This window comes from Stylophora pistillata, chromosome 13 (genome assembly GCF_964205215.1).
Source record: "Stylophora pistillata chromosome 13, jaStyPist1.2, whole genome shotgun sequence".
NCBI classification, from domain to species: Eukaryota; Metazoa; Cnidaria; class Anthozoa; order Scleractinia; family Pocilloporidae; genus Stylophora; species Stylophora pistillata.
This window is the reverse complement of record NC_142531.1, coordinates 19,591,615-19,602,884: the sequence shown is the minus strand read 5'-3', so window position 1 is coordinate 19,602,884 and position 11,270 is coordinate 19,591,615. Positions and strand designations below refer to the sequence as shown.

At 41.1% G+C, this 11,270-nt stretch overlaps 1 protein-coding gene across 1 annotated transcript; it reads left to right on the top strand.

The window, feature by feature from the left end:
- The first annotated feature begins 1,020 nt into the window (after positions 1 to 1,020).
- Positions 1,021 to 6,858, top strand: LOC148718032 (uncharacterized). The gene has a single exon (XM_088743539.1). The coding sequence runs from the start codon at positions 1,029 to 1,031 to the stop codon at positions 5,925 to 5,927; it is 4,899 nt and encodes a 1,632-aa protein (XP_088599665.1). The 5' UTR covers positions 1,021 to 1,028; the 3' UTR covers positions 5,928 to 6,858.
- Positions 6,859 to 11,270: the final 4,412 nt, after the last annotated feature.

The window sequence follows — 11,270 nt, the reverse complement described above, 5'->3', positions numbered from 1 at the left end:
TAAAAGGAACGTCTGCTAGCACACAAAGTTAAAAAGCAGGACTGCATCGCGTTGTAACCGTACGAAGTTGCCGAAGATGCGTAATTTTTCATTAGGGAGCTTTAGCAACGACGACGGCGACGGCGACGGCAACGAGAACGGCAGAAAACAATAGGCTTAATGAGCAAAAACAATCGCCCTGCACGTCCGTTTAACATTTTGGTACATTTCTTTGCCGCTCTCGGCAAGACAACATTGTGAAATAACCAAACTTTAGGTTTTCTCGAGAACGTGAGCGCATGACGGTTAATTTTTCTTTCTTTCTCCTTACTTTAACGCCATTCGTAGTGATATAGTCCCTGAATAATTCGCCAGCATTTTCCAAGTAAAACACATCGGAATAACCTCGAAAGAGTTAAAAAAAAACCAAAAGTTAGAAATTGACACGACGTTTTCTTTGCCGTCGCCGTCGTCGTTGCTAAAGCTCCCCATTGCTTTACGGGGGAAGGGAGGAAGAGAATGGCCATCTGGGCGTAGTTTGAACTTTTCGATTTTTCGGAGAAAAAAAAAACGCGATAGAACTTATTGATATAATTTTCGAAAAAGCTTTACTAAAAGGGTCCTTTGGAAAAAAGAAAATCAATTACGAAATTTTCCAACTGCCGGCGGATTCTCGATATTTTTGGTCAGTGGTTCTTAAGAGGGTCTCCATGGAGTAATGACTTTTACGGCTAACCGTTAACTTTGGCCATTTGACGGCTACCTTTGAATATAATTCTATTGTTGTCATGAGAAATGTTTTCTTTTTCGGTTAACCTTTTTTTATGACTATCGGTTAAAATTTTCGGCCAGTTTACGGCCAGCGGTTAGCCACATTGAAACCCTGTCTTAAGAGCTTCGGTAAGGCAGATCATATACTAGGTTTGCGTGCTCAAATTGTTAAGACAACGAAACCAAGGGTTCTTTTAAATCTTCTAAATTATTCGCCTCAGATGTGTAGTAGTTAACTCGCCGCAATTTTTTTCTCAATAACAGCGAAGATATCTGTGATGCACAACACAGGAGAAGATTTTGTCACGTTAGCTATCAACATAGGTTTAGCTGTCGCCACTTTCCTTCTCAACACTGGTTTTGTTAGAAGAGCCATCCTATTCTGCGAAGAATGTTCAGTTCTACTAAACAATGGAAATTTAAGCAAGAAAAGTCCAGTTTCGAAATTACTTCATCAAAGCATTTTAAATTTAAGGAGAAAGGTGGTGTCCAAAGTATTACTCTTGTCTCAGGACTCTGATGACAACTTCCATAAAGGTTACCTAAATTTAGTTCTTGGTAGAATACTTCGAGCTCAAAACAATCTTAAGGAGGCAATAAAATTTTATGAGACGGCCAAAAACATCATGAAAGCATCTGGCAATGTAAAAGAAGAAGCAGAATGCTACAACGAACTGGGAACATTATTCAAGTCGCTTAGTCAACATGACAAGGCCCGAGAGTATCTGGAGAAAGCACTCGCTATCAAAAAAGCTGTTGGCGACAGAGATGGAGAAGCAACAATCTATGGAAACTTAGGAACATTGTTCCGATCGCTTGGTCAATACTACAAGGCCAAAGAGTATCTGGAGAAAGCACTCGCTATCAAAAAAGCTGTTGGCGACAAAGATGGAGAAGCAACAAGCTACGGAAACTTAGGAACGTTATTCACATCGCTTGGTCAATACGACAAGGCCCGAGAGTATCTGGAGAAAGCACTCGCTATTAAAAAAGCTGTTGGCAACAGAGATGGAGAAGCAGCAATCTACGGAAACTTAGGAACATTGTTCCTAACGCTTGGTCAATACGACAAGGCCCGAGAGTATCTGGAGAAAGCACTCGCTATCAAAAAAGCTGTTGGCGACAAAGATGGAGAAGCAGCAATCTACGGAAACTTAGGAACATTGTTCCGATCGCTTGGTCAATACGACAAGGCCCGAGAGTATCTGGAGAAAGCACTCGCTATCAAAAAAGCTGTTGGCGACAAAGATGGAGAAGCAGCAATCTACGGAAACTTAGGAACGTTATTCACATCGCTTCGTCAATACGACAAGGCTCGAGAGTATCTGGAGAAAGCACTCGCTATTAAAAAAGCTGTTAGCAACAGAGATGGAGAAGCAACAAGCTACGGAAACTTAGGAACGTTGTTCACATCGCTTGGTCAATACGACAAGGCCCGAGAGTATCTGGAGAAAGCACTCGCTATCAAAAAAGCTCTTGGCGACAAAGATGGAGAGGCAACAATCTACGGATACTTAGGAACATTGTTCCGATCGCTTGGTCAATACAACAAGGCCCGAGAGTATCTGGAGAAAGCACTCGCTATAAAAAAAGGTGATGGCGACAGAGATGCAGAAGCAGCAATCTACGGAAACTTAGGAACGTTGTTCACATCGCTTGGTCATTACAACAAGGCCCGAGAGTACCTGGAGAAAGCACTCGCTATCAAAAAAGCTGTTGGCGACAAAGATGGAGAAGCAGCAATCTACGGAAACTTAGGAACATTGCTCCAATCGCTTGGTCAATACGACAAGGCCCGAGAGTATCTGGAGAAAGCACTCGCTATCAAAAAAGCTGTTGGCGACAGAGATGGAGAAGCAACAAGCTACGGAAACTTAGGAACGTTGTTCACATCACTTGGTCAATACAACAAGGCCCGAGAGTACCTGGAGAAAGCACTCGCTATCAAAAAAGCTGTTGGCGACAAAGATGGAGAAGCAGCAATCTACGGAAATTTAGGAAAATTGTTCCGATCGCTTGGTCAATACGACAAGGCCCGAGAGTATCTGGAGAAAGCACTCGCTATCAAAAAAGCTGTTGGCGACAGAGATGGAGAAGCAACAATCTACGGAAACTTAGGAACGTTGTTCACATCGCTTGGTCAATACAACAAGGCCCGAGAGTACCTGGAGAAAGCACTCGCTATCAAAAAAGCTGTTGGCGACAAAGATGGAGAAGCAGCAATCTACGGAAACTTAGGAACATTCTTCCTATCGCTTGGTCAATACGACAAGGCCCGAGAGTATCTGGAGAAAGCACTCGCTATCAAAAAAGCTGTTGGCGACAGAGATGGAGAAGCAACAATCTACGGAAACTTAGGAACGTTGTTCACATCGCTTGGTCAATACGACAAGGCCCGAGAGTACCTGGAGAAAGCACTCGTTATCAAAAAAGCTGTTGGCCACAAAGATGGAGAAGCAGCAATCTACGGAAACTTAGGAACATTGTTCCGATCGCTTGGTCAATACGACAAGGCCCGAGAGTATCTGGAGAAAGCACTCGCTATCAAAAAAGCTGTTGGCGATAGAAATGGAGAGGCAATGATCTACGGAAACTTAGGAACATTGTTCATAGCGCTTGCTCAATATGGCAAGGCCCGAGAGTATCTGGAGAAAGCACTCGCTATTAAAAAAGCTGTTGGCAACAGAGATGGAGAAGCCGCAATCTACGGAAACTTAGGAAAGTTATTCACATCGCTTGGTCAATACGACAAGGCCCGAGAGTATCTGGAGAAAGCACTCGCTATTAAAAAAGCTGTTGGCAACAGAGATGGAGAAGCAACAAGCTACGGAAACTTAGGAACGTTGTTCACATCGCTTGGTCAATACGACAAGGCCCGAGAGTATCTGGAGAAAGCACTCGCTATCAAAAAAGCTGTTGGCGATAGAAATGGAGAGGCAATGATCTACGGAAACTTAGGAACGTTGTTCACATCGCTTGGTCAATACGACAAGGCCCGAGAGTATCTGGAGAAAGCACTCGCTATTAAAAAAGCTGTTGGCGACAGAGATGGAGAAGCAACAAGCTACGGAAACTTAGGAACGTTGTTCACATCGCTTGGTCAATACGACAAGGCCCGAGAGTATCTGGAGAAAGCACTCGCTATCAAAAAAGCTGTTGGCGACAGAGATGGAGAAGCAGCAATCTACGGAAACTTAGGAACGTTGTTCACATCGCTTGGTCAATACAACAAGGCCCGAGAGTGCCTGGAGAAAGCACTCGCTATCAAAAAAGCTGTTGGCGGCAGAGATGGAGAAGCAAATATCTACGGAATTTTATCGCAACTTTATATGTCTCTCGGTAAATTTGGGGAGGCTGACAAATATCTTGAAAGAGCAATGGCAATTAGAATGAAAGTCGGTGGCCGAATAGAAGCGAGTGATTTAATAAATCTTGGAATAATCGCTCATCGGCGTGGTTTGTATGAGAAGTCTATGGAATATCACGAAAGAGCACTTGCAATTTCGATAGAGGCTGGCAGCAGACTAGGAGAGGTAGTCAGTTACGCAAACTTGGGATCATGTTTCCACTCCATTGGTAAATATGACATGGCCGAAAAATACTCCAGGAAGGCCCTCCAACTCAGCAGAGATATTAAGGACATTCTCAACGAGTTCAAATGCCTTTGTGACCTAACGGTGTTGAAAGTATCAGAAGTTGATTTTAAAGCCGCGTTTTCGTACCTATTTCAAAGCATTGAAAAGTTCGAAACTTTACGAGGTTCCCTTAAAGAAAACGATCAGCTTAAAACGTCACTTTTAGAGAAGTACGGTACCTTTCCCTACAAGATGCTCAGTCAGTTGCTTTCTTCCAATGCGAAGCCCGAAGACGCTCTTTATGTCGAGGAACTAAGACGGGCAAGAGGCTTGGCCGACCTGATGGAGACTCAATACTCCTTAAAAGAGCAGATTACAGGTAGTCCAGAAACGTGGTGTGGCATTCAGAATATTATTCCAAGAGAAGGAGGCTGTGCCTGCTTGTATATTTCGATTGATGAAGAATCTGTTCGGTTTTGGGTTCTCAAAGCAACGAGAGCCATTCTTTTTTTAAAAAGAGAAGTGAATCTTCGCCCAAGCGAGGTGACTGGACTAGTCCCTTCCTTAGATGAGTTTTTCTCAGAAAGTTTCCTTGGCATTTTACCCGAAGAGAAATGCGAAGATCGATCGTTTGACGATACCGAGTCAATGTCGCTTGTCCATGAAAATTGCGCCCTGATGCGTGACGACGATGCTGTCAAAGTTATTAAAGCGAATCTTCACTTATGCCACAAGATAATCATCGCTCCTCTGGCTGATTTACTGAAGGAATCCGAGGTCATAATCGTCCCCGATTCCTGTATGTACCAAGTTCCATTTGCAGCCTTACGTGAAGAAGGAGGCAAGTATTTCTCGGAGACGGCTAGGATCCGTATCGTTCCCTCTTTAACGACTCTCAAGATTATTCAGGAGAGCCCCCCAGAGTATCACAGTCAGGCCGGGGCATTGATAGTAGGTGATCCTGAGGTTGGAGAGGTGATTTACAACGGAAGACGCAGGACAATAGAGCCATTGCCATGTGCGAGAAATGAGGCAGAGATGATTGGAAGACTTCTTGGCGTAACACCTCTGACTGCACACCATGCAACAAAGGAGGCTGTACTTCAAGCGATTAACTCAGTGAGTCTAATTCATCTTGCTGCACATGGACATGCCGAAAGAGGAGAGATTCTTCTTTCTCCTAAGCGCCCAACACCCTTTATTCCACGAGAAGAAGCCTACCTTTTGACGATGGCGGACATCTCACAAACTAAGCTGAGAGCTAAACTGGTGGTACTTAGCTGTTGTCACAGTGCTCGTGGACAGATTAGAGCTGAGGGAGTTATTGGAATCGCTCGAGCGTTCATAGGATCCGGTGCACGCTCAGTGTTGGCGGCACGATGGGCCTTGGATGACAGAGCCACAGAGAAGTTCATGGGTTGTTTTTACGAACATTTGTTCCGTGGTGAAAGTGCCAGTGAATCTCTTTACGAGGCTAGAAAGTGGATGAGGAATAACGGCTTTGAAGACATTTCTAAGTGGGCCTCGTTCATGCTAATTGGCGACAACGTGAGTTTTGATTTTGGAAAGTGGCCAAAGTCTACTACACCTAAAGAGCCATGAGTCAAGTAAACTCTGTGCATCAGAAGGTACTGGGACTGAGCAAAGCTTGTTTATTTCAATCGCCCCCCTTCCTTAATTGAAAATGACTCCATTTGTGAAAGAGATCTTCGAGATAAACTGGTGGTAATCCGCCATTGTCGCGAGCATCTCGTCAAAGAGGTTGTAATATATAACATGGAACAGAACAGTTTATAATGCAGAGTTGAAATTTGACAGAGAACAAACTTCAAGAACTTTATTTTTCGAAAAGCGAATTGTTAAGCAGTCAAAATAAGCAAAATTTCCTAAATTGTCTTTTCGACAGCTATTAGTCAATGAAGCCAAGAAAATTGAAAGTAAATTATTTCCTTAAGTGATGCCTATGATTGCCTAAGCACACATTGGGTACTTTTTTCGAAAGATATTTTTGTAACACCAAACATATTTAAAATTTTTTGTAATTTTTTTGAGAAGGTATCATATGGCACCTCAAGTATGATAAAAAAAGTTTTCCCCATTGGAGTATCATTATGTAAAGTTTTTATGGTTTTTCTTTTGGAAGGAAATACGTAATGATATTTTAGATTTTTTTTTTAAGTGCCTTCCGTACTCGATTTATTTACTACTATCTTTTTGATTTGACGGAATTAAATCTTCGGGGAATAAATTTTTTTTCGAGCAATAAAGGTTTAAGATACTAGTTAGAGAAGTAGCTTAAAATTCAGTCATATCAAACTCACGGGGTACAAATAGTCTCTTACTGAATTTCGTGACCACGCTCACTTCATCGGCCCACTCAAATCGAGTGCGATTTTTGGATGTTATATCATCTTGCCGACTCTCCGTATAAAAAGTTAACAATGTACCACCGAAATATTGAACTATAATATCATGGCTTTCCATTTTATGTATTTTCGTACTACAAATTAAATGTGAAATGGTCAGCAGGCAACCGTGGACGATACTCCTACTCTTGTACGTTGGATCAGCGATGATCTGATCGGCCCAAAATAACGAATATGAAATATAAATATAGAGGCAACACCGATACAACGTAGATAAGTAAATTTAAAAACTGAGCACTATATTTCGGCTGGCCAAACCAGCCTTCTTCAGGTGCAGTGGGAATTAACAGAGAATTGGGGTGATGTTTAATAGATAGCTGTATGATGTAACAGCGGAAATATGTAAAACTAATTTGATTGACAATGAGATAACAATATAAAATAGAAATAGTGAGCAAAAATAGAAATGAAGTAAGGTAAATTTGATAGATAACTAGAAACTAATACATTTCTTCGCGAGTGTTAAGGCCATCTGGATAAATAGTGTTGCCTCTCGATACGCAAGGCCAGGGAAGCATTTTTAATTTCAAGAGGCAACACTATTTATCCAGATGGCCCTAACGCTCGCGAAGAAATATATTAGTTTCTAGTTATCTATCCAATTTACCTTACTTCATTTCTATTTTTGCTCACCAGTTCTATTTTTATTGTTATCTCATTGTCAATCAAATCAGTTTTACATATTTCCGCTGTTACATCATACAGCTATCTATTAAACATCACCCCAATTCTCTGTTAATTCCCACTGCACCTGAAGAAGGCTGGTTTGGCCAGCCGAAATATAGTGCTCAGTTTTTAAATTTACTTATCTACGTTGTATCGGTCTTGCCTCTATATTTATATTTCATACAAAGTAAAGTTTTTCCCTCGTCATTTTCACCTTTTCCCGAGCAGGTCCGTCAAAATTAAGAAGGCGTTCGTGGTCAAAACAAGACCGAGCAAGGAGTTTTGGGCGATTTCTATTTTACGCAAGCGCAAATTGAAAATGTACCACCAAAATCAAAGAGAGGAACAAATTTCCTTTGTTTTGATATGTAAATTGTCGAACAAGGAGCACATTGAACCTCGTCAAATGGCTAGTCAAAACAGCCACACCTTCCTCCTTTTGCTCGTTTCCTGTTTTATAAGCGTGAAAGCAGTGGGAGAAGAATCGGGTAGCTCGGAAAGCGCTTCGGGTATTAATTTACCATCGTTTACTTACGAGATAAACAAGTAAGATTTGTAAAGTTATTTTCCGAAAGAGTCGGAATAAATACATTTTTTTCAGGTTAGATTGCTGTTTTTACCCTAAACGTCGTCCAATAAATTTTTCTTGCAGCCTACTAATCTATACAATTTCGAAGGAAAATATTCAGATGTTTCACCGTCCCCGAAGGGTCTCCACTCATCGAAGCGTGTACTGTAGCCAATGTAGTGAATTTTCAGTCTCTTGTTGGGTTTGTCAACCTCCGTGACTTCAACTTCATACAATTTTGTATCTTTTCTCTGTGAAATGAGCTTTTTAACATAGGTGTATGCTGAGTATTCGTTGCAGAATCACTTTGGTTCTCTTACCTCTCTCTTTGGCTTGTCCGCCATTTTGAAAATTTGCTCAGGAGGGCATCTGGGTTAGCGGCCGCGCCAGGCTGGAACCGACAAAAACAAATGTCCATCGCAGTGGGGAAACAGTTTGATATGAATGTTCGGATTACAGAGAGAACTTCTAAGGTTATAAAGGGACTTAACAAATTGATTTCGTGCATGTACCCGTTGTACTTTTCTCCTAGACCCATTTTTTGCTGTAATTGATATGCATTGAAAGAAGAAAGTAAATAAAAATACAAGTTTTAGTTTTTACTCCGGGTATGTTTTCTCGTTTCTTCTTCACCCAAGTTAGCACTTCAATTCCCCTACCCAGTCCTTTTCCGATTCATTGTTGAACAGTCAAATAAAATGGCTGAATAAAAGGAATGATCTTACTGGAGACTTTTTGAACAAGACAAAAAGGAAATAATTAAAATGAAAGAAAAAAATAGCCATAAAATTATGGCTGGCTCCAATGGCGGGAAGGATGAGAGGAATCCTTCGTACCCGTCTAAGCACTGGGAGAACTGTTTATACCATCACCACCACCCACGGGGGATTCATCGTGCGTAGGAGTTGCAGAATACAGAAATCCACTGCATTGTTAGTCTCCCTCGCAGCCTTTTTTTTTGGATGTCACGCAACGCTCCCCCAAAAGAACGGCTGCTGACAACCGAACTACATTCCTTTCTCCGAATTGGCCAATCACAGCTCGGGTTCCATTTTCAGAAACCTTTTCGCGCCAGACTCACCTTTTGAGACTCGTCCAATCAGATATCGTTTTCTATCGCGATCCTCATGTGGAAAACACAAGACAAATGGCAGTGCTTGAAGGAGCTTTTCGCAAAGCGTCGTCAAAGTTCAAAATTTTCGAGCTTAATGCTCACCAGAAGCTTGCAATTAGAAAAGTTTTAGTCGAGAAAGAAGATGTTTTTGTTAAGTTGCCTACAGGATCCGGGAAATCGTTAATATATCAAGCACTCCCGCTCGTGTTTGACCATGTTACCGATGAAAGTGGTCATATTATTGTTATTGTTGTTGCGTTGTACCAACGTGAGGAAACACTCGATAATTCGGGCCGATTTCCTGTACCGGTGATAAGAAGCCACGAACATAACTAATCGGGTTCACTCCAGCTAGCGGCGGACTGGCAAATGAAGAAGTACAAGTAGTGTAGGAGACGTTGGCCGACCTAAATTGCAGTGTTCTCGAAGCCTTCGCCCGGTTTGTTCACGGCAAGCACGCGCTTTTTTCCTTCTGATCTCCATCTGTAGGTCGAAGCAAGCGTTTACCCTTGGCCTCGATTGAAATGCGTCTTGTATTTCGTTTTGATTATTGATGTAATTTACTGTTTCTTATATATTCTGACTTTTATAATCTGTAGTAACCTCTTGAAGTAGTGCGAATAAAGAGTTTCAGTTCAGTTTTTAGCTTCTTCTACTTTCTCAGCTGCTCACTGAAACTTTAACAACCTCTCAAACAATCTAGCGTTCGTGTCGTTGGCGTAGCAGTTGACGTCTATGTTAAGCGTAGATTCTATAATTTCAACGAAATTGTGAGAAGTTTTCCCAAAAATATATACTCTATCTTTACCAGGACACAACGATGAACATGTGAAACATTTTGAGCTCTCATTGACAAATTTCTTCAGTGTTTCTCCCGACATGATAGCTAGATCATCTGCCACATCCACATTTTCGCGTGAAAACTTACGTCATTCAGATTTTCTGGAATGTGATTGGTCGTAAAGACAGCAGAGTGACAATAACTCTCGAAAAACAAACAACAACTATGAGTTTAAATTTACAAGACATGTTTCGACATTCTCGTGTCATCTTCAGTTGCAAATGAGCATTTAGCTGGTGTACATTTGAATTTATATTAAGGTACGTTACAAACTACGTGTCAGGGCTTACGTTACATTTGAATGTTAAAAACGCGAAAAATGTAAATAGCGCGCGCTTGACTAGATCAAAAAAGAATTAAATAAATAAATAATAAAAATAAATTAAAAGACCAAGGAACAACATAATTAAAAGGAAAGAGACAATTCTAGATGTTTTAATTGCTGATTAAGGATAGGTTTTTCCCACTTAATATGCAATGCCTCTTTGATCTTAATTTGGTATTTTGAAGCGGCAGAATCTAAGATCGTGAAAAATTCAGTATCACAAGAGTCAAGACAAGCCCTTGATGATTGCAGGTGCTTGTAAATATGCGAAGTTTTGTCCGACAAGAGGTGCTCACGAACTCGTGTACAAATGTGGTGAGTGGTCTCACCAATATAACTGACATTACAGCCAGCACATGAAAATTTATATATGACACGCGAACGTAGACCTAGCGGTACTGAATCTTTCACACTGAACATGTTTCTGAGTTTAAACGTACTGAAGACTAACTTAACATCTAAATCAGCTCTACAATAACGTTTGAGTAGTTGTCTTAACTTAGTCTGAGCGATGTTCGAAAACCGACCAACATAGGGAAGTTTATAATAGTGCGCAGAAGGTTTACCGGAGTTAGAAGAGGCGTTCTGCCCAGTAGGAGAAGGATTATTTTTCTTCGCTAGACACCTGTTAATGATCTTGTCTATGACCCAAGATGGAAAACAATTTTTCCGTAGCAAGAAAATAAGTTTCTTGACATCCAGATGAAAACCAACCCAGGAATTATTGATCTTATATGCTCTGTCAATCAACGTTCTGACTAAACCTAATTTGTAAATCAAAGGGGCGAAGCTGAAGTAATTAGTAAGAAGACCAGTAAACGTCTTCTTGCGATATACACTGGTGACGATGGATGTATGATTGTTGTCTAACAATATATCTAGAAACGATAATTTCTTATCGATTTCCTTTTCCATTGTGAAACGAATACTAGGATGCCTGGCGTTGATATAATCAAAGAACATGAGTGCGTCCTCCTCGCTATTGAACAAACAAAAGGTGTCATC